This window comes from Sarcophilus harrisii, chromosome 1 (genome assembly GCF_902635505.1).
Source record: "Sarcophilus harrisii chromosome 1, mSarHar1.11, whole genome shotgun sequence".
NCBI lineage: Eukaryota > Metazoa > Chordata > Mammalia > Dasyuromorphia > Dasyuridae > Sarcophilus > Sarcophilus harrisii.
In genome coordinates this window covers 686127724-686150717 of record NC_045426.1, presented here as the reverse complement: position 1 = coordinate 686150717, position 22994 = coordinate 686127724, and the positions used below count along the sequence as shown (strand labels likewise).

General features: G+C 34.3%; 1 protein-coding gene across 27 annotated transcripts in view; it reads right to left on the bottom strand.

Moving 5' to 3' along the window:
- The window catches only part of CLIP1 (CAP-Gly domain containing linker protein 1), a 138933-nt gene that overhangs the window by 88420 nt on the left and 27519 nt on the right, over positions 1–22994 (bottom strand). For all 27 annotated transcript variants that reach the window (XM_031948495.1, XM_031948498.1, XM_031948499.1 and 24 more), the window contains exons 4-5: positions 4505–4629; positions 2226–2445 (exon numbers count right to left, since the gene is read on the bottom strand). In XM_031948495.1, the coding sequence (XP_031804355.1) occupies positions 2226–2445; positions 4505–4629 (345 nt within the window). The remainder of the gene's footprint in view (positions 1–2225; positions 2446–4504; positions 4630–22994) is intronic.

Here is a 22994-nt window from a genome sequence, read left to right as displayed (position 1 = left end):
TCAGCTAGCAGAAGACTAGATGTGAACTCCAGTAGAAAAGTAACCTCCCAAGCTAGTTTGTAGGGGCCAGGAGATTTCTTAACAGCCATCTTTTGTCTTGGGATGTATTCATCTTTAGATTCCTACCTTGTGCAATATTTACCATCAAAATTTCATTTAGCATCTGAATTTTCTTCTTTTAATAAAGCTATGTGAGTCCTCATATGAAGGGCACTCATGATGAGCACATGTGTCTTGCTTAGTTCAAGGATTAGGCATTTGATGCCAAGGAGAAAGAAAGAATTCAATTAGATTACATTACTTTATTTTATGAATAAGGTTACAATAAAGTTCTAAGTACTAAATATTTCTATTGTGCTATGAATAACTTTCCATACTTGCTTCTAAAATACATTCATTTCAGGATAACAAAATAATAGTCACCAATTTTTTACTGTTTGCAGACTTAATTTTCAGATGACTTTAAAAAAATAAAATTTTAAATTCTTTAAACTAGGATACACACAAAAATCAACATCTTTAAAATGAAAAAAATCTCAACTCACACTCAGAAATCTCCTTATCAGAAAGACTGACCCATTGCTCTGAGAAAGTAAATAACAGATAAAGATTGAGGTAGGTACAAAATTTTAAAGTAATTTTGCTCCTTTGACATACATGTCCAAAGGACTCATGATGGAGTTTGCTCTCCATCTTGAGATAGAGAACTGATGGACTCAAAGAGTAGAGATGGAAGCATAAGAATATTTGATTCTCTTTTGTTTAAAAAAAAAAATCTAAGATGGAAATTTGTTTTGTGTAACTATGCATATTAGAACTAGATTCTGTTTTTCTTGACTTCTCAATGGATGGAGAAAAGAAGGATGAGAAAATTTAGAATTTTTTTAAAAAGGGATTAAAAAAGCTTAAGTGCTTAATATTAAAATGATAAGTAAAATGTGCCCTGGGAAACATGGCAAAATAAAAAACTTCTAGAGTGGATATTCTCATGAACATTCTCTATAATCCACCTAGATTTATCTAAGCAGACTACTAGAGTTAGTTATTAGAGTTAGCTATCCCTAGCAGCTATCCCTAGCATTGACGAAACTAAGGAGATTCCTTTCCTGACATTTCAGAGTTCTGGTTACCATTCTCCACAAAAGTGCAACAGTCTTCTTCTAGATATATAGATTTTCTTTCCAAATGCTATTAAAATAGCCTAACTTTTCTCTAAATTTTTTGACATAAGAAGAAAGTAGTAATATTGATATGATTGGGGAAGGATGGGATCTGATAATAGGCACAACATATGAGGTACAACGCCTAAACAAACTATGTAGCCCTTCCACTCCAAGGTCAAAGTATAAGTCATCCATCTGCAGCAAAAAAATAAAGGGAAATTGGACAACCTAAAATGATTTTTCAATTACTATCTTAAATCTAACTTCTAAACTACCATTACAATGGAAACTAACTAAACATAGTTTGACTCACAGCATACTTCTAAACCTACTTTCTTATCATCTCAAAAATAAGCCAGTAGGCAGCATCACCTTTCTGGTTCCAAACAAAAGTATAAAGACCAAAAGAAAAGTCAATTCAAATGTAACATTTATGAAGAGGGTTGATATTGTCTAACTGTGGTGCTTTTAGTTTTTAAATATTCTTAAAAAATTAAAGAGACCAAGATTTTTCTTTAATACCCCAAAGAATTCAAAAATTAATTGTTTCCTCTTAAACAAGGAATATTCTCCATAAAAAGTTTTTAGCATAATAGAATATTAGAATCCTCAAAATTTATATTCAAAATACCTTTTCTTATGGGTTCAAGAAAAAAAGAAAGAGGTTTCTATTTAAGAAGAAAAATTCTCTCAAATTTCCTTAGTTTGTCCAAATTATCTCAAAGAAACCATTCCCCAGTGTCAGGCCACTTAACTCTATAGGCATAGAAGAACTAACTAAAATTTTGAGTTTAAGGGAATCAAGAGTTTTGGCAATGACTGTGAGAAACCTCTTTCTTATTTCAAAAAGTTAGCACTCTTGCTGTAGTTACACTATAAAAACATATATGTGATCTACTAGTAACAGGTTTTATGGCAAGCAACAACTACTACATGCCTTTTTTTTTTTTTAAGCACAAGGAGAAAGGAATCTATAATAGTTGTTTAAGCAAAGCAAAAGACAAAACAGTATTTGCCGTGCCTGGGAGGTGTAAAGCATGCAATAAGAAAACTGGAGCTTACTAATCCTGTACGACTGGGCTTGCTGCTTACGGAGGAGGCTACCGAACTCAGGGAGCTGAGAGAGGAGGCCGAAGGGCTACGTTTCAGACTGCCAGGGGTCCCCATCACCTTCCTCACAGCGGCAGCCTTGGCTTTGGCTGGTGTCGTAGAAGGGAAGCCAATCTTTGTCACTTTATGAACAGGAGCAAACAAACCATATTTGGGTTGACACTGAAAATATCTACAAAAAACAAGAAGAGTTCAATTTACTAGGGATAATTAGAACATCCCCTCTGCTTCCTCCCACACACACTCACAAACTAATACTGACTGCTATGAACAAAACAATAGGCATACGGATATCAAGATGACACTGCACATATTACCATTCAAACATGTGATTATAAAAATATGTATTCAATAAGTCTTAGTGAAGTGTTAAGCTATAAAGTTTTAGGACACATTTTATATATATGATTATATGTGTATTTATTTATTATAAATATGTAAGATTGTATGTGTATGTATGTATACAACTACCACCACCACCAGCAGAAGCAACAGCATTAGCTAACAGCATTAGAGATGGCAGCCAACCTTGGAGTCAAGGCCTTGGTACAAGTCCCATATGTGATAATATAGCTGTCTGTGTGGGTAATAGCCTCTAAATTCCCTGGGCAACCAAGACTGTCAGTTACAGGTGAATCATTCATCAACACATATAGAGTGTTTGTTTCCATATTAGAAATTCCCTATACTGATGAAATCATAGGGATGCACCAAAAATTTTTTAGATAAAAATAAATGACATATATGTACATGGCTATAATTTTATATTCATATATATTTTTATTGGGCTTATAATTTCACTGGAAATTATAGATTAGGAAATACTTTTTACTGCTACAGATTAGCAATATATTAATAACTGACATACTTAAAGAGTTAGTTGGGTTAACTGATAATTTGTCTCAGGTCATAAAACTTAAATGTAACAGAGACATCAGAGGAGAAACTCAAATTCAATATTCCAAGGATGACTGCCTATACCATGATGCCATCACCTTTGTCTGTCTGTTTCTGTCTCTCTGGATATTTGTGTGTGTGTGTGTGTGTGTGTGTGTGTGTGTGTGTAAATATATTCATTTATTAAGCATATAAGGAATATATGTGAAATATGAATTTAAGAATATTTTTTAAAATTAATATATGCCTTTACAATACAACCAGAGTAACAAGCAAATTGTAATCCAAGGGACCAGACATTTCATTTGTAAAAGCAAGATTATAGAAATATAACTTTCCTACATAATAGAAGAATCTATTAGAATACAACAGAACAAAATACAGTAAAGGTGTTCATAAAAAAAAAATCAAACAAGTATATAGTTTAACAGACCTATGAAAATAAAATGCAGATGAATAATTAGTTATCTCATTACTCAGGCAAATAATATTGCTGTTTAATGAAATCAAGGGACTATTATGTATTTCTCATAATACTGAAAGTGAGCATTTCAATAAATTTATAATCTCAAAACTTCTTTATCCTTAACAGAATACTGAAATATATTTAGCCAACAGGACCTACACCATTCACATCAGTATACGTGTGTTTTAAGTAAAGTCAACTTGATAAATATAAATTATTTTATATGCATTATATATAATTAAAAATAAATATTTTATCATATCAATAAGAAAAATCAAGGATAAAAATTATAGCTTTTTAGCCCTCAGAGAAACAATCTTTTGGCCAATGTTACTTCTAGTTTTTATTGTGGGATGGAGATAGGGATTGTTTTAAATAGACCAAAAAATGATTACCCAGAAGGGAAAAAACTTGTCCATAATCCAGTCTCTGAATAGTCCAGCAGACCTATGTTTCAGGCATTAGATATAACTGGTCCTGGATTGTTCTAGAGTATGGATTCAGCACTCACAGGATAATACTTTGATATATAAATTCGCGCTTATATTAATTTTTTTTGATAACTCTTCTTTATACTATACCCTGGTCTCCTGTGTAAAAAGTAGATTTCAAAGCATAGAACAAAGGTACAAACGCTTCCAAAATACTTCTTTCTGGGCCGAAAATAAAGGATTTTTTCCAAGGATATCCAATATTATCTGAGATTAGTGAAGGGATCACCCAAGAGAAACCTTAAATTCTCTGGGGAACAGCGAAATCAATGTTATTGGTGAGACAGTGTCAGAGTAGAGACCTGCCAATTTAAGTTTTATTATACATAAGCATAATCTTTACTCAAATACCCTAAAATACAGAAAACTAGACAAACCTTGTACCAGCAACTGCTCCATCATTCTTTCCAAGAGGTTCATCCAATTCCACACCACACCATTCTCCTTTGGCAAAGTCTGTCTCTCCAAGAAATCTTACTACTCCAGCTTTTGTGCCACCAACCTGAAAGTAGAGACAAAGAATGACAAAATGCAAACCGAAAAAGAGTTCAATTCACTAAAAGAAGATCCTGCTTAGTTATTTCTATTAGTTATTCTACCTTTAGGTTTTTCTTCCTCAATCCTGCTTGCTGATCTACTCTTCAAGAAAAATTATGACACTACTGTACAATTAAAATGATAAGAAACATTTTAAGGATTTAAATGAAATAATTCAAAGGAAAAAAACATTAGAGATAACAGTATGGTACTGTGGAAAGAGTCCTGAAGAGATATGGTGGCAGAATAGACAAAAACCACCCTTGATTGCTTGCTGTCTGGGAGAGGGTGAGTTAAGGAGGGAGAAAAAAATTTGAAACTCAAAATCTTACAAAAATGAATGTTGAAAACTTTACATGTAATTGAAAAGATAAGAAACTATTGAAAAATTTTAAAAAGTTAAGTCTTTAAGGTGCAGAGGTGACAAAGGAATAATCAAGAGTAGAAATGTAAATCCCACAAAGATATCCAAAGGCTCTGGGCTAGTTGGGATCCTTACACAAATAAAGAAAATTAATTTATTTTGGTAAGCCCTAACTTTTTTTTTGGCTTCTTATTTGAGAAATGTTTGAGGCCTTACATAAATTTTTAACATCTCATGTGTCAGTTTTCAACTAGGTCTATAACCGCCTAAGTAGGAAAAAATGACACTGAACCCCAAATAATAAAAATTAATAAAAGAAAATCAAATTATCTTACCATGCACATATGTATGTATTGTGTGTGTGTGGTATATATGTGTGTGTGTGTGTGTGTGTGTGTATGAGAGACTAGCTGTCTTTCCTTCAACAAGAAATAGATTTTCTTATTCAGAAAGGATGCTCAAACACTGCATATGGTTTCTTTCCACCACCATCACCAAAAAACAAACAAACAAAAAATCTGTTCTGGCTGAATGGTCCATGAAGTATATGCTTTTACAATAGGAAAAATAAGGTGACAGTAGTCTCCCTTATTGTCCTGACAGTTCATACATACTAAGCCAGCTAAAAGTTGCTTTTTAAACCCCAATTTTACATTAATCTTTTCTTTTCACTGATCATAAGAGTATAAGTACTTTGCTTATACACAAAACCTACATATGGCAAAAAGATTGAAGAATCAGTGATAAAAAGATGGCATGTTATATATGATGGTATCTCAGAGACCAAGCAAATAAATCACTGTTATTTCCAAATATGTCTAATGACTATATCTAATGCCAGAAAACATCTACTTATTTTGGTAACTGACTGATATACTTAGCTGTAAAAAAATAAAGAGGAAAGATCAAACCTAACATGAAGGGATGAAAGGAAAGGACATATGAAACAATGTATCTCTCAAGTCAAAAGCTTAACTGAAAACTTCCTCTCTGCCCTAAAAATTATTTCAAAAATTACTTTGGTCTGAGATTTCCTTATAATCTCTGACAGAAGATAAATAACTCAGAGTATTGAATTAAATATTGACACTAAAATTTAATATTTTATTAAATAAATGACACTGGTCATTTTAACATTTCCATATAAATTAGACTGTACTCTTCTCCTCTCCACAGTCTATATAATATTAAGGAACTAGTGATAAAACTTTTGGTCATATTGGGGGAGGATGCTGCAATCTCCACATTGAAGAATACTTTGTGGGTAAATCTAAGAGTCAAGCCAAATGAATTTTCCAAATACCTTACAATCTGTAGTAGAAAAATCTTCACATCCAATTGTAGATTCCAGTTCAGAATCTTGCTAAAAACCCTAAAATTCCACAATAGTACTTCTCTCTTCCCAGGCAGGGGCTATACTATCTATCATTTAAAAATCCATCAAAATACACTACACACTTTTCAGAAAATAAGTCACCTAGAGAAGAAGGTACTTTCCTTTCTATAAAGCTTGGATTTTTTGTTTCATACACAAGAGCTAATATTTCTCGTAAAATATCATTGAATTATTATATAAGCCATTAAAAACTTAATGAGATTTCCTGTTTCTGTTTTGAAGTTTCTCTAATTAATTACATTAGAGAACTGATATTTCCTAATATATATACCCTAAGCAACTCAAAAAAAAAAAATTAGAAACTATATATTTACCAAAGTTCTTTCATTTCAATGTACTACTTTCCAAAAGGCTATCTGAGGTTCACTAGTAGTACATACACATGCAACAATAATCCAAAAAGAATATATCACAGCCTGATATTCTTGATTTCCATTTGAAAAATTTAGCCTTAAGTGAAACTCTTGCTTTAGAACCAAGACAAAAGGAATGAATAAATATGACATATATTAAAGAAAAAGTAATTTCATGTTCTGATAGCAGATACTATTACATATAGTGTTAATTTATATTAATTACAGTCCTACAATAGAAGGGGAACAAACCCCAGAACACAGTAAAGCTAAGGCATGAATCCAAATTTTCCAATAGGAGTTGGACACAGAATACGTAATTAATTTCGACTAAAGTTTTCAATAAAATGAAAACTGTGCAAGTGACTTTAACCAGAGGTCAACATTTCAGAGGAAAATCTGACTCTACTACGTGAATGAGCCTGTGTATGTACGTTCTTTACGTCAAGAAATGCTTTTAAATTCCCCCGTGTAAAAATAGGATAAACAAATATCACAATTCAGCCCAGGCTGATGCAAAAAGTTACTTGGGCTAAACCAAACAGAGTAACTTAGAAACATTTAATTCTGATCCCTTCCTCTGCCAATCACGCATTGACCAAAGTTGTTGCTTCATCTGTGAAATTTAGGATTGGAGGGGAGTAAATCCATGCTTTCTTTACATTCATAATTATTGTTCCTATTGTTTCTAATAGGCTTCTAACTTAGTTAAAAAATTAAAACAGAAAGTAAAATACCAAATTCGCACTTGCCAAACTTAAACACAGAAACAAATTAGGCTCATGTACTTTCCACCTCTTAAATCTTCTTCATAATATTATAAAATTCCTGAATATTCTATGCTAGAACCAAGAGAACACTGCAACAAGATTATATGATTTTCAACTGTGATGGACTTGGCTCTTTCTCAACATTTTGGTGATTCAAGGCAATTTCATTAGACTTGAGATGGAAAATATAACATGCATCAAGAAAGAGGATATAGATCCAAGCATAATATTTCAGTTTTGTTTGTTTGCTTTTTCTTTCTTTCTCCTGGTTTTTTCCTTTTTAGTCTGATTTTTCTTGCATTACATGACACATGGAAATATGTTTAAGGAATAGCACATATTTAACTTATATCGGATTAATGAGGGAGGGGGAAGGGAAGGAGAAAAATTTGAAAAGTTACAAAAATTTATGTAGAAAACTACTTTGATATATATTTGGAAAAATAGAACACTTTAAAAAAATTCTATGCTGTAATTTCAGCATATATATATATATATATATATATATATATATATATATATACATATATATATACTTTAGTAAAGAGAAGTATACTTTAAAAGGTCAGCCATGAGATGAGGCAGAGAATTCGGAAAAAGGAGAAGGGGAGAAAAAAGTAGGGACCTAATTACTCTAGCTAAGAAGCCTTTAACAATGAGATCATTAAGCAATTCACAGACTTAATTTTATTATGGATCTCAGATTCAAGAAGATTTGGTAATGATATCCAACTTTCTTTTTGCTTCAAGTCAATAATACAGATTATACTACTAATTAGATATTCTACAGATTAGCATAAATTTCCTAAATTATTGACTAACCAATCTTTTACACAGGAAGAAGCAGCAAGTAGTAGTAGAAAAAATGATGAACTTAAGTGGACACACACAGGTTCAAGCCTCATCTCTGACACAAATTTTGGACCATGAACAAATCATATAGTACTTCTCTGGGAGTCTTTCCTGTGCAGGCTTGTTTTGAAGATCATGTCAGATAATGCAGAAAAAAATGCTTGCAAAACTTTAAAGCATGAGATAAATGCTACCTTTTATGCTACTGTTTAGCTTCCACAGAGCATCAAATGGTAGACAAAGTACCCAGAAAGTTTTATTCACTATTTCAAAGCTAAATGGATCTTGAAAGAGCACAAGGAGTTATCTGGAAGAAATCTTAACAATAAATTAGTTTATACTGACCCAGAAAAAATAAAATTCAATGAGAAGAACAAAAGGTAAAGAATTTCAAAGGAATTAATGAAGAGAAAAGCAAATGAAGGTGGCCTAGCTGTACCAGACCTAAAATTAAATTATAAAGCAGTGGTTACCAAAACCATTTGATACTGGCTAAGAAATAAAAAAATCGATGAGTAAAATAGGTTAGTTTCACAGAACAAAAGAGCCAATGACTATAACAATCTAGTAATTGACAAACCTAAAGGCCCCAGATTTTGGAATAAGAATTTACTACTTGACATAAATTGCTGGGAAAATTGGAAACTAGTATAGCAGAAAGTAGGCACTGACTCACACTTAACACCGTATACCAAGATCAGGTCAAAATAGGTTCATAATCTAGACATAAAGAATGATATTATAAACAAATTAGAAGAACATAGGATAGTTTAGCTCTCAGATTTGTTGGAGGAAGAAGGAATTTGTGACCAAAGAAGATTTAAAGATCATTACTGATCACAAAATAATTTTGATCATATTAAGCTAAAGATTTTTGTACAAACAAAACAAATGCAGATGAGATTAGAAGGGAAGCAATAAACTAGGAAAATATTTTTACATCCAAAGGATCTGATAAAGGCCTCATTTCTAAAATATATAGAGAACCGACTCAAATTTATAATAGTTCAAGCCATTCTCCAATTGATAAATGGTCAAAGGATCTGAATTTTCTGACAATTTTCAGATGAAGAAATGGAAACTATTTGTAGTCACATGAAAAAGTGCTCCAAATCACTATTGATCAGAGAAATGCAAATTAAGACAACTGAAATACCACTACACACACCTGTCAGATTGGCTAAGATGAAAGGAAAAGAAAAAGATCAATGTTGGAGGGGATGTGGGAAAACTGGGACATTGATACATTATTGGTGGAACTGTGAACAAATCCAACCATTCTGGAGAGCAGTTTTGACCTATGTCCAAAGAGCTATAAAACTGTGTTTCCGTTGGGACTATATCCCAAAGAGATCTTAAAGGAGGGAAAAGGACTCACATGTGCAAAAATGTTTGTGGCAGCCCTTTTCGTAGTGGCAAGAAACTGGAAACTGAGTGAATGCCAATCAATTAGAGAATGACTAAATAAATTATGGTATATAAATGCTATGGAATATTATTCTGTAAGAAACGACCAGCAGGATGATTTTAGAAAAAGCCCGGAAAGACTTAGATGAACAGATACTGAGTGAAATGAGCAGAACCAGAAAATCACTATTCATGGCAACAACAAGACTATACAACAGGGGTCCTCAAACTATGGCCCACGGGCCAGATGCGGCAGCTGAGGACGTTTATTCCCCCTCACCCAGGGCTATGAAGTTTCTTTATTTAAAGGCCCACAAAACAAAGTTTTTGTTTTTTTACTATAGCCCAGCCCTCCAACAGTCTGAGGGACAGTGAACTGGCCCCCTATTTAAAAAGTTTGAGGATCCCTGCTATACAATTATCAACTATGATGGATGTGGCTCTCTTCAACACTAAGATGATTCAAACCAGTTCTACTTGTTCAGTGATGAAGAATGCCATCTATACCCAGAAAGAAAACCATGGAAACGGAGGGTGAAATACAAGATAGCATTTTCACTTTCTCTGTTCTTATTTGCTTGCATTTTCTTTTATTTCTCAGTTTTTTTTCCATATTAATCTGATTTTTCTTGTGCAGCAAGACAACTATATAAATATGAATATGTATATAAATAAAAATACATGTTAAATCCAATACATATTTATACATAATATATATTTGTACATGTATACATATATAGAAAAGTTATACATATATATACACACATGTAAGTATTTTATATATATTATTATATCATATGTACATATATACATATAAAATATATATTATATTATATATACACATTATGTTATATATATACATATATATATGTATATATAAAATACATGTAATGTATTTTAACATATTTAACATGTATTAGACTACCTGCCAACTGGGGGAGGGGATGAGGGAAGGAGGGGAAAATTTGGAACAAAAGGTTTTGCAAGCATTTATGTTGTAAAAATTACCCATGCATATGTTTTGAAAATAAAAAGCTTTAATTAAAAAAAAAAACAAAAAAGATAGTGAAAAGAGGACTTTGGAGGGAGTCAAAGCATCTGGTCTGAAGCCTCAACTCTTTTAACTGGCTGAGTGACCTAAGACAAATAATTTGATCTCTTTGGTACTCATAATTCTTATCTACGCAGTGAGAGATTTGATTAGATGATGTGAATTTAAGAGCCCTTCCTAAATTTTTTTAGGCAGCTAGGTGACACAGTAGATAGAGTGCTGGACTTGATTCAAGTCAGGAAGGCTCATTTTCCTGAGTTCATATCTGGCTTATTAGCTCTATGACCCTAGTCAAATCATTTAACGTCATTTGCCTCAGTTTCCCCATCTGTAAAATGAACTGGAGAAGGAAATGGTAAATCACTCCTATATCTTTACCAAGAAAATCACAATTAGAGTCACAAAAAAATTGGCCATGACTGAACAAAAATCCTTTCAGCTTTGATTTTCTCCCCATTCGTTATAGATCCATAACTTCCCAAATCATCTTAGAGGTGTTATGAGTTGAACCCAGAGTATGGTTTCTGATACATTGCTATTTCTACTACTACTGTCACTACTCCTGCTGCTATTGTTATTATTATTCCCAAATTAGTTCAGGGGAGCTATGAGTTGAACTTAGGACATGGGATTCATTAAATTGATCTTGAGATACAAAAATAACCAACTAAATTAATTAATATATTAGTTTAATGCCATGATTTTAGAGCTGAGGCACCTGAGGTCAGAAAAGGTAAAGAAATTTGTGCAAAACACCACCAGCCAGCTAAAGAGAAAGTCTAGATTAGAATATTGGCCTCATACTTTCCTTGATTCAATTTCTACACTTTTTTAGAGAAAAGGAAATACACTAAGAAAATCTCCTTTAAGAAATATAAATTCTGAAGAGAATTTTACTAAGCACTAAACTAGGTGATATTATGTGTAGATGTCACTGTTTTACATTAGAAGTGAGAAAAATTAATAAAAGGTTAATCATGTTATGAACAGACAATTCTTAGATGAAGAAATTGAAACTATTTCTAGCCATATGAAAAGATGCTCCAAGTAATTATTAATCAGAGAAATGCAAATTAAGACAACTTTGAGATACCACTACACACCTGTCAGATTGGCTAAATGACAGGGAAAGATAGGTGCCATGTTGGAGGGGAAACAGGGACACTGATACATTGTTGGTGGAACTGTGAATACATCCAGCCATTCTAGAGAGCAGTTTGGAACTATGCTCAAAAAGTTATCAAACTGTGCAAACCCTTTGATCCAGGAGTGTTACTATTGGGCTTATATCCCAAAGAGATTTCAAAGAAGGGAAAGGGACCTGTATGTGCAAGAATGTTTGTGGCAGCCCTTTTTGTAGTGGCTAGAAACTGGAGACTGAGTAGATGCCCATCAATCGGAGAATGACTGAATAAATTGTGGTATATGAATATTATGGAATATTATTGTTCTGCAAGAAATGACCAGCAGGATGATTTCAGAAAGGCCTGGAGAAACTTACAGGAACTGTTGCTGAATGAAATGAACAGGACCAGAAGATCATTATATACTTCAACAGCAATACTATATGATGATCAATTCTGATGGATGTGGCTATCTTCAGCACTGAGATGAACCAAATCAGTTCCAATAGAACAGTAATGAACTGAACCAGCTACGCCCAGTGAAAGAACTCTGGGAGATGACTATGAACCACTACTTAGAATTCCCAATTCCTCTATTTTTGTCCGTCTGCATTTTTTATTTCTTTCACAGGCTAATTGTACACTATTTCAAAGTCCGATTCTTCTTGTGCAGCAAAATAACTGTTTGGACATGTATACTTATATTGTATTTAATTTATACTTTAACATATTTAACATGTATTGGTCAACCTGCCATCTGGGGAAGGAGGTAGGAGGAAGGAGGGGAAAAATTGGAACAAAAGGTTTGGCAATTGTCAATGCTGAAAAATTACCCATGCATATAACTTGTAAATAAAAAGCTATATTTAAAAAAAAAAAAAAAAAAAAAAAGAGCTCTTTTCTTGACCACTAATAAACTTCCCTCTAGTTTTATAATTAGCTTTTAAAATACTTATCTAGTCAGCAGCAGTAGAAAATTACAGAAGATGAGAAATCTTAAAGTAAAAAAGAGATGCCCCTTAAGTTTCAGTGAACTTAAATTTTGAAGATAATTTTACAGAAGTCTTCCAGGACATAGTTTGGATGCAAAAAGAAAAAAATCTTAGATGTTTTGGGTCATATCTAGAAACTGTAACTAGGATTATTGCTTTCACTTCTGAAATAGCAATATAAAAGTACCAATTGATGAAAGCAATAACTAAACAATTATATTGTAATTTGTAAATTATCTATTTTAAAACAATTTCAAGGAAATGAGATAATGGATTGTGGGACTTGCTTTAAACCAACACAAATAGCACACATTTTCTTTTATTATAGGTATCTTTCATGTAATTGAAAAAATTAAACATGAAATAATTCCATAGGTCAAAGTTTTATTTTTTCTTTATTCTGAGCAGATTCATTAGGGCTAATAATTCAAGACAATGGTTTTTGTCATTCTAACTCAAATTATTTCATGAATTTCCTAATACTGGTCTAGTATGAGATAAAGTGTAAGGCCTATTAATGGCAATAAATCTAAGAAACTAAAGGCAGGGAATTTTCATTCTCCCAGTATCCCACAAAGAGACTTAAATTTTATCTTCCTTACAGTCCTTTTATTACCATCAAATTATGGAAGAATTAAGAAATGGTTTCAATTTCTTCATCTGAAAATTGTCTGTTCATATCCTTTGAAGATTTATCAATTAGAGAATTCATGTCCTCTCTTTGTTTTTAACAGGTGCTTGGTAAATTATATGTGATCCTGACTATGGTTACTTCGGAACTTGAATTAATTTCTAGATGCTTACAGTATTTTTTCTTTGACCGGGAAGATTTTGAAGAGTATTCATTTTCGAGTTTCTTTCAAGAGATGATCAATGAAATCTACTTCTACTTTACCCTTTGGTTCTATGATATCTATCTGATTAGTTTTCTCTTAGGATTTCCTATGATGTGATCAGGCTCTTTTTGGGGGGTTGCAGATGAGGCTTGCAAATAATAAAGTCATTTCAAATTTTTTCTATTTCATCTGTTTTGAAGACTGTTTGGTTGGTTGTAGTCCTTTGTTCTCACAGATGAGCAAAATAACATCACAATGTTATAGAGTTGAGTTACAGTGTATCCGGCTGTGACTGATCAGAACAATATGAGCTTGGAATGCACTGCCACAGGTCATACACAAAAATAGTTAGGAGTGGACTCTAACTGCACATCTTGCATTTCTCCTGAACTAATTCAATTCTGCTTTGCCCACAAAGCATAGTACTTTCTTTGATAAGGGTATGCAATGCTGCATAGTCCTGTCTTTTCTTGTTGTTAATTATTGACCCGAAATTAGTAAAAGTAGCAGAGAATCAATCCATACTCAGCTTCAGAGGCTTCACAGAATGCACAATCATCTACAAACAAAAAATCATGCATTAACAGTCACTCCTTAGTTTGGCTTGTAGCCTTTTCAAATTGAATAATTTATCATAAGTACGGTAGCTAACTGATTCCATGTTTGTCCTCCTTGAAAGTATTTGACAACATGCCTGAAAAATGCCACGCTAAAAGCACACAGCCTTGTTTCACTGCTGGTGAGCAGGAAAGCTCAAAAGCAGTGTCCATCGTCCATCGTCCAGAACAAGCAAGGCAGCATGGCAAGCAGGCCATCATGAAACTGACAAACTATACTGACAAATTTCTCTGGGAAACCAAATGTTGTCATTTTCCGTAAGGTCTCATGACTGACAGTATCAAAGGTCCTGTCAGATTTGCAAACACTGTATGCAGACCTCTGCTCTGCTCCTGGCATTTCTCCTGGAGTTGCTGGGCAGCAGATACCACACTGATTGGTGTTTTAGTGCCTTCTGAGACCACTCTGGCTTTCAGGTAGATGACAGTTTTCCAAGTGTAGGGTCAGCCTACAGTAGGGAGAACTCTAGCAAGAATCTCACCAGCAATGACCGAAAGGGACACCCTCCTGTGATTATCACAAAACAATCTATTGCCTTTATTTTTATAAAAATGACCAATGAAGGCTCCTTGAACTCTTGGGGCAGAACCTCCTCTTGTCATATATTCTGGAAAATTTCAGTCAGCTTTTGCACAAACAATACATGTCCCACCTTATAAATCTCAGCTGGAACAGAATCAGCACCAAGAGCTTTGCTAACATGAAAGTAGTCTAACGGCATTTAAAAGACCTTTTCTTCAGCTGGAACTTCAGCTAGGGAGTAATTGATTTCAACTTTAGGCAAACAGTCAATAGCTTCAGCATTGATTGATGACAGTTTATTGAGAACACTGTGTTAAGAATATGATCCTAGAAAAAAGGACCTGTCACTAATCAGTGTTGCACCATCAACACCCAACGGCTGAAATAAACCACAGATCTTTGGTTCATACATAACCCTTTTTTTTTGGAGGGGGGGGGGGGAGACTGAGGCAATTGGGGTTGAGTGACTTGCCCAGGGTTATACAACCAGGAAGTGTTAAGATTTGAGGTTAGAGTTAAACTCGGGCCCTTCTAACTTCAAGGCTGGTGCTCTATCCACTACACCAACTAGTTGCCCCCTCCCCCTATACATACTGCTACTATGAATGTAAAAACTGAATTTCATTCAACCTTCTTACTGAGCCAAGAATCCTGCATCAATCTTTTTTTTTTACCTTCTTCCCCCAGATTTACTGATACAATTATACTAGTACCCGATAGACTGACTGTTTACTCATATTTCAAATGCCAAGCCCACAGCTCCTAACAAAAAGTTGTATCATCAAGAATTCAGGCTGGGAAACAATTTTTATGGACAATTATCTGATGAAGGCCTCATTTCTAAAATATATAGAGAACTGATTCAAATTTACAAGAATATAAGTCATTCCTCAATTGATAAATGGTTGTTAAAGTATATGAACAGAAAATTTTAAGATGAAGAAATTAAGGCCATTTCTAATCATATGAAAAAATGTTCTAAATGAAGGTAGCCTAGCTGTACCAGATCTAAAACTATATTATAAAGCAGCAGTCATCAAAATCATTTGGTACAGACTAAGAAATAGAGCAATTGATCAGTGGAATAGGTTAGGTTCACAGGACAAAATAGTCAATGATTCTAACAATCTAGTATTTGACAAACCCAAATACTCTAGCACTTGGGATAAGAATTCATTATTTGACAAAAACTTCTGGGAAACTAGTAAGGCATAAACTAGGCATTGACCCACACCTAACACTGTATATCAAGATAAGGTCAAAATGGGTTCATGATCTAGACATAAAAAATGATATTATAAACAAATTGGAAGAACATAGGATAGTTTACCTCTCAGATCTGTGGAGGCAGGAATTTATAACCAAAAGAAGAATTAGATCATTATTGATCACAAAAATAGATAAAATAATGTTGATCATATTAAGCTAAAAGGTTTTTATACAAACAAAACTAATGCAGACAAAATTAGAAGGCAAGCAATAAACTAGGAAAACATTTTTACATTCAAAGGTTCTAATAAACGCCTCATTTCTAAAATACATAAAGAACTCAAATTTACAAAAATTCAAGCCATTTTCCAAATGATAAATGGTCAAAGGATATGAGCAATTTTCAGATGAAGATATTGAAATTATTTCTAGTCAAATGAAAAGGTGCTCCAAATCACTATTGATCAGAGAAATGCAAATTAAGACAACTCTGAGATACCACTACACAACCTCTCAGATTGGCTAAAATGACAGGAAAAGATAATGACCAGTGTTGGAGGGGATGTGGGAAAACTGGGACATTGATACAGTGTTGGTGGAACTGTGAACAGATCCAACCATTTTGGAGGGCAATTTGGAACTATGTTCAAAAAGTTATCAAACACTGCATACGCTTTGATCCAACAGTGTTACTACTGGGCTCAAGATCTTTTTGGGATATAAGGGAAAGGGATCCACATGTGCAAAGATGTTTATAGTAGCTCTTTTTGTAGTGGCTACAAACTGGAAACCAAGTGGATGCCCGTCAATTAGAGAATGAATAAATTATGGTATAGGAATGCTATCAAATACTATTGTTCTATAAGAAAAGACCAGCAGGATGATTTTAGAAAAAGCCTGGAAAGACTTAAGTGAACAGATGCTGAGTAAAGTGAGCAGAACCAGGAGATCATTATACACAGCAATGAGAAGACTATACAATGATCAATTCTGATGGACGTGGCTCTTTTTCAACAATGAAATGATTCAAACCTATTCCAATTGTCAGTGATGGATCCATATATACCCAGAGAGAAGACTGTGGGAACTGAGTGTGGACCGCAACATAGCATTTTTACTCTTTTTGTGGATGTTTTTGCTTGCATTTTGTTTTCTTTCTCAGGCTTTTTTTTCCTTCTTAATCCAATTTTTCTTGTGCATCAAGATAACTGTATAAATATGTATGCATATATTGGATTTGAGTGGGGGGAAGAAAGGGAAAATTTGGAACAGAAAGTTTTGCAAGGGTCAATGCTGAAAAATTACTTATGCATATATTTTTTAAATAAAAAATAAATAAATGTTTGTTGATTGATATCTGTCCATTCAGTTTGAGAAACTCTTATTAGCAATTTAAATCCTTATTCTCAAGTTGTTACCAACACAAAGAATATACTTTACTATTAATAGATTGAAACATTTATCCCACAAACTGACTCACATTTGTCTACTGACTCATTTTATAAACCAGAAATATCCTCTCAAATTATTTCCATCTTGTATCACTGACAGTCCAAAGTGAAAGAGAAGAAGCAAATGGAGCATCCTGTAAGCACCAACACTTGTCACAATCCAAGGCAGTTTTGTGAAACTAAAACACTTAATATGATAAAAGGTGAAAAAGTAGATAAGAGTGTGAAGTCTGGAATCAGAAGCCACATTTTTCTGAATTCAAATCTGATCTCGGACCCTTAATAGCAATATAATCCTGGGTAAATCACTTCATCCTGATTGCCTCCCATTTCCTTATTTATAAAATGAGAAGGAAATGGCAAACGCTTCTAGCACCTTTGCCAAGAAAACCCCAAACAGTAAGATGACAGGAAAAAATAATGATGATTGTTGGAGGGGATGTGGGAAAACTGGGACATTGATTCATTGTTGGTGGAGTTGTGAACGAACCAACCATTTTGGAGAGTAGTTTGGAACTATGCTCAAAAAGTTATCAAACTGTGCATACCCTTTGATCCAGCAGTGTTACTACTGGGATTATATCCCAAAGAGATTATAAAGAAGGGAAAGGGACCTGTATGTGCACGAATGTTTGTGGCAGCCCTTTTGTAGTGGCTAGAAACTGGAAAACTGAAATGGATGTCCATCAGTTGGAGAATGGCTGAATAAATTGTGGTATATGAAAATTATGGAATATTACTGTTCTGTAAGAAATGACCAACAGGATGATTTCAGAAAGGCCTGGAGAGACTTACACGAACTGATGCTGAGTGAAATGAGCAGGACCAGGAGATCATTATATACTTCAACAACAATACTAGATGATGACCAGTTCTGATGGATCAGGCCATCCTCAGCAACGAGATCAACCAAATCATTTCTAATGGAGCAGTAATGAACTGAACTAGCTATGCCCAGAAAAAGAACTCTGGGAGATGACTAAAAACCATTACATTGAATTCCCATTCCCTATATTTATGCACACCTGCATTTTTGATTTCCTTCACAAGCTAATTGTACAATAATTCAGAGTCTGATTCTTTTTGTACAGCAAAATAATGTTTTGATCATGTATACTTATTGTGTATCTAAGTTATATTTTAATATATTTAACATCTACTGGTCATCCTGCCATTTAGGAGGGGGGGGGGTAAGAGGTGAAAAATTGGAACAAGAGGTTTGGCAATTGTTAATGCTGTAAAGTTACCCATGTATATATCCTGTAAATAAAAGGCTATTAAATTAAAAAAAAAGAAAAAAAAAAAAAACCCCAAACAGGCTCACAGTCACTCACAAAAAAAACAAAACAACAACAAAAGAGGAAAAGGAGTAACACCGAGCCAGTATGGACAAGGAAAAAGGAAGACCAAACTGAATGGAATCCGTTACCTCCAAACCAAGAGCTACAAGCAACAGGATTTGAAGTCAGGGGAGGTGTATGTGGGAAGATGGGCAAAGGAAGAGAAAGTACAGCTCTACACTTTCAGGAAAAGCATCTGATATAAGAATTGTTGATCTTCTTGACACTTTTATAATGGTCCCAGAGCCTTTGACACTGCAGTATTTTGAATCATAAACATAAAATTTCCTTTTTTTTCATTTTATTTAAAAAACAGAATAGAAAAAAGAAAAATAGAAAATGAATACAAAACAAAACAAAAAAAAAAAAAAACATTGTCATGTCATCCATCATGTGCCCAGCAGAACATCAAGGAGGATTCACAATGCATAACAAATTATCAGTTGAAGTAAATATATATATATATTAGAAATTATGTTCATGAGTGTACATTCTTTCTTTACTTTCATGTAAATTGTTATTTTGTTCTCTGCTTTTTTACTTCTTTTTTTCCCTTCTTTCATCTTCCCTATCACTCTCAAGCAGGCTGTAGTTAAGAAAGGATATGTTTATATGTAGATATATACATACACATTATGTCTTTTCTAACCCTGCTGACTCTTTGCTTTAATTCTACTCCATGACTTGCCTTGCTATTATTTAACCTCCCCCCCACCCATGGATTCCTCTCTTCTTCTCTCACTCTTTGCTTCCCTGTTTGCCCAGCCTCCTCCCTTTTTTTTAATAAATTTTGAAGGGTGTTATACCCTTCATGGTATATGTGTAGTGTTGCCTATTGAACCCATTCCCTATGTGAGTAGACCTCCCCTCTCCCCCTCTAATGCCTTTGTATCTATCCTTCCTCTGCAACCCATTCATAACATGATTACCATTTTTAACCTAACTCTGCCCCAATCTGCCTTTTGAACTACCTTATTGTTAATGTCAATCTTAAACATATAGTATACGTTTCCCATGTTAAAAAAAAAAACAAACGTTTTGTCCATGCCCAGTTCCTTGGAACTGATCTTTGATATTGGCTCTTTTTTGTTAAATTTTCTCTCAAGTTTGGATTTGATTGATAAAGCCCTGAAAATGCTCAAGTGCCCATTATTTTCTCATTCAATATTATTATTTTGCTAGATAAGATATTTTTGGTCACAGGCCTAGTACTTCTGATTGTCAGTAGATACGATTCCAAGAGCTATGGTCCTTTATTACGGCTGCTAATAAGACTTATAAAATTGTAGTTCTAGCGTATTTAATTTTTTTCCCTTGTTTCTTTCAAAATGTTCTCTTTGATTTGGATGTTTCAAAATTTGGCAATAATGTTTCTAAGTGGTTTTTTTTGGTTTGTTTTGGGGGTTTTGTTTTGTTGTTTTTTAAACAAAGGATCTCATTGAGATAGTGATCATTGGATTTTTTTTTTCCTATTTCTACTTTACCCTCACATTCTATCACTCCAGGACAATTTTCTTGGATTATTTCTTGAATTATTATGCCAAGGCTCTTTTTTATTTTGGTCACAACTTTCAGACAATCCAATTATTCTTATATTTTCTCTTCTGGATCTGTTCTCCAGATCAGTTGCTTTTTTAAAATAAGATGTTTCACATTCTGTTCAACTTTTTCATTATTATCTGTTTTGCATCTACTGGTCATCCTGCCATCTAGGAAAAATTGTAACAAGAGGTTTGGCAATTGTTAATGCTATAAAGTTACCCATGTATATATCCTGTAAATAAAAGGCTATTAAATAAAAAAAAAAAAAATATTATCTGTTTTGTTATTTCTTGGTCTCATAGCTTCACTGACTGCCCCTTGCCCAATTCTAATTTTCAAACAGCTATTTTCATCTTTGAGACTATCTCCTTTTCTAGTTAATTAACATATATATAACTTATGTTGTGATATGGGAGCCACCTGCCAGTGCCTGCTGGAGGTCTAACTCAGACATGTAGAATGGATCTGTTAATATGAGAGGATGATGATGATGATACAAAGAGACTGAGAGACAGTTGCTGTTAGACCTCTCTCCTCTTCCCTTTGCTTCCAACTTATTTCATTCCCAATCCACAAGCAACATCTGCATAAGTAAAGGCTGCTTTGCAACTCCTTCAGGTTTATGATTCATAGATGTGGAGGCTCTCAGAGAACTGACCTGCCCCTTCACTTAGGCATAGTCCTTAACATTTCTCTGTTTTTTGTTTTATAGGAGTATGATTATTTTTTCCCCACAGCATGTAAAGTAAGTTTATGCATTAGCTGTTGTCCGCCATGCTAGGGAGTACAAACAACACTATAGCAGGTGATGAAGCTTGTGAGATGTCATTGAGGCAAACTTTAAAACGGAGAAGAGGACTATAGTCAGAACAGCATTTAAGTCTCATCAGTCTCCTGGCTCAGCCCTTTAATTACCCCGACTAAAAAAGTCTTACCAGTTCTCTTCTCCCTTTCCTTCCCCGCAAGTTACTGAAGGAACTCTGGAAAGATCCTACTCACGAACAGCTCTCGGGTGCTGTTGCTGCTTTGTTTCTTGTGTCCCATGTTGGGTGCCCTATGTTGTGATGCGGGAGCCACCTGCCAGTAGCTGCTGGAGGTCTAACTCAGACCTGTAGAATGAATCTCTTCATGTGAGGATCATACAAGAAGACTGAGAGGCAGCTGCATTCTCTGACCTCTCTCCTCTTCCTTCTGCCTCCAAGTTATTTCATTCCCAATCCACAAGAAACATCCACAAAGGCTAATCTGTAACTCCTTCAAGTGTTATGATTCACAGTGTTATGACTCTCGGAGAATTGACTTGCCCCTTCACTTAGGCATGGTCCTTAACGAACGTATATAACATTATCTTGGTTTTTTTGCATGATATTTTGTTTTGTTTTGTTTTTAATTTTTTCTCAATGTCTCTCACGTGATTTTTAAAAACAATTTTGAGTTCTTTTATAAATTCTCTCAGGGCAAGGAGCCATTTCACATTATTCTTTGGGGTAGAAGTCTTTTTTGCTTCAGTGTCCTCCTCTGAAGATGAACCCCGTCTTACCAGTTCCCAAGTTTCTATGATGAGGTTCTTTTTTCTTTGCCAGTTTTTTTTTTTTTTAAGAAGTATTAGTGTAAGGACCTCTAATCATGGGGTTGGGGTGGTGCCTCTAGCTTCCCTTCAGCTCTCCCTTATGACCTGGATCCAAACCAAAAGCTCCCCCCCTCCTACAAGTGCCTGCAGCCAGCAGCATCCCTGTGTCCTTTCCCATGTTTCAGCAGCACAGCAGGGCCTGGCATTCCTAACCAGCAGTCTTCCCAGACTCAGACTTGGACTCTACACGTAGTACTGAGGGGAAAGTTTCTGTGGCTCCTATTGAGGCTCGAGCCAAACCAGCTAGTCCTAGGGCTCCCCACTGGGTGTTTCTGTGGAGCTAGTCCGGAGTTGTGTGCCCTTAACATGGGTTGATCTCCCGCTTCCAGTCTGTCTTCACATCATCTTCGGTTGTATCAAGAAGACCCTTTTCTTCCCCTCCCCCCCAGTCTCGATTTGTCACCAGCCTATGTTTTGCCCTAAGATGAAAATTTGTTCTATTTGTGGGGGAAATATGGAGAACTTGAACTTTACCAAACTACTCTGTCATCTCAGAATCCTCATCCATAAAATTTCTTAATTTGAATATTCCTGATGCTTGACCTTCCAATTAATAGATATCTTTTTGGCAAGGCATTTCTATTTTTCTTAGAAATGCTGATTAAAAACACTAAAAGCAACACTAAGTAGGCCTATGTTGTTAAATTATTTCTTTGATTATTATATTAGTAGTAGCAATAACATTTATATAGAGCTTTAAAGTTTGCATAGCACTTTACATATGTAACATCACTTATAGTCTCACAAGAATCTTATGAAATAGGTACTACAACTATAGTTAACTGGTACCTCCACTTCAAAGATAAAGAAACTGAGGTTCTATGAAATTAAGTGACTTGTTCAGGTTCACAGCTAGTAAGTATAAGAAAAAGG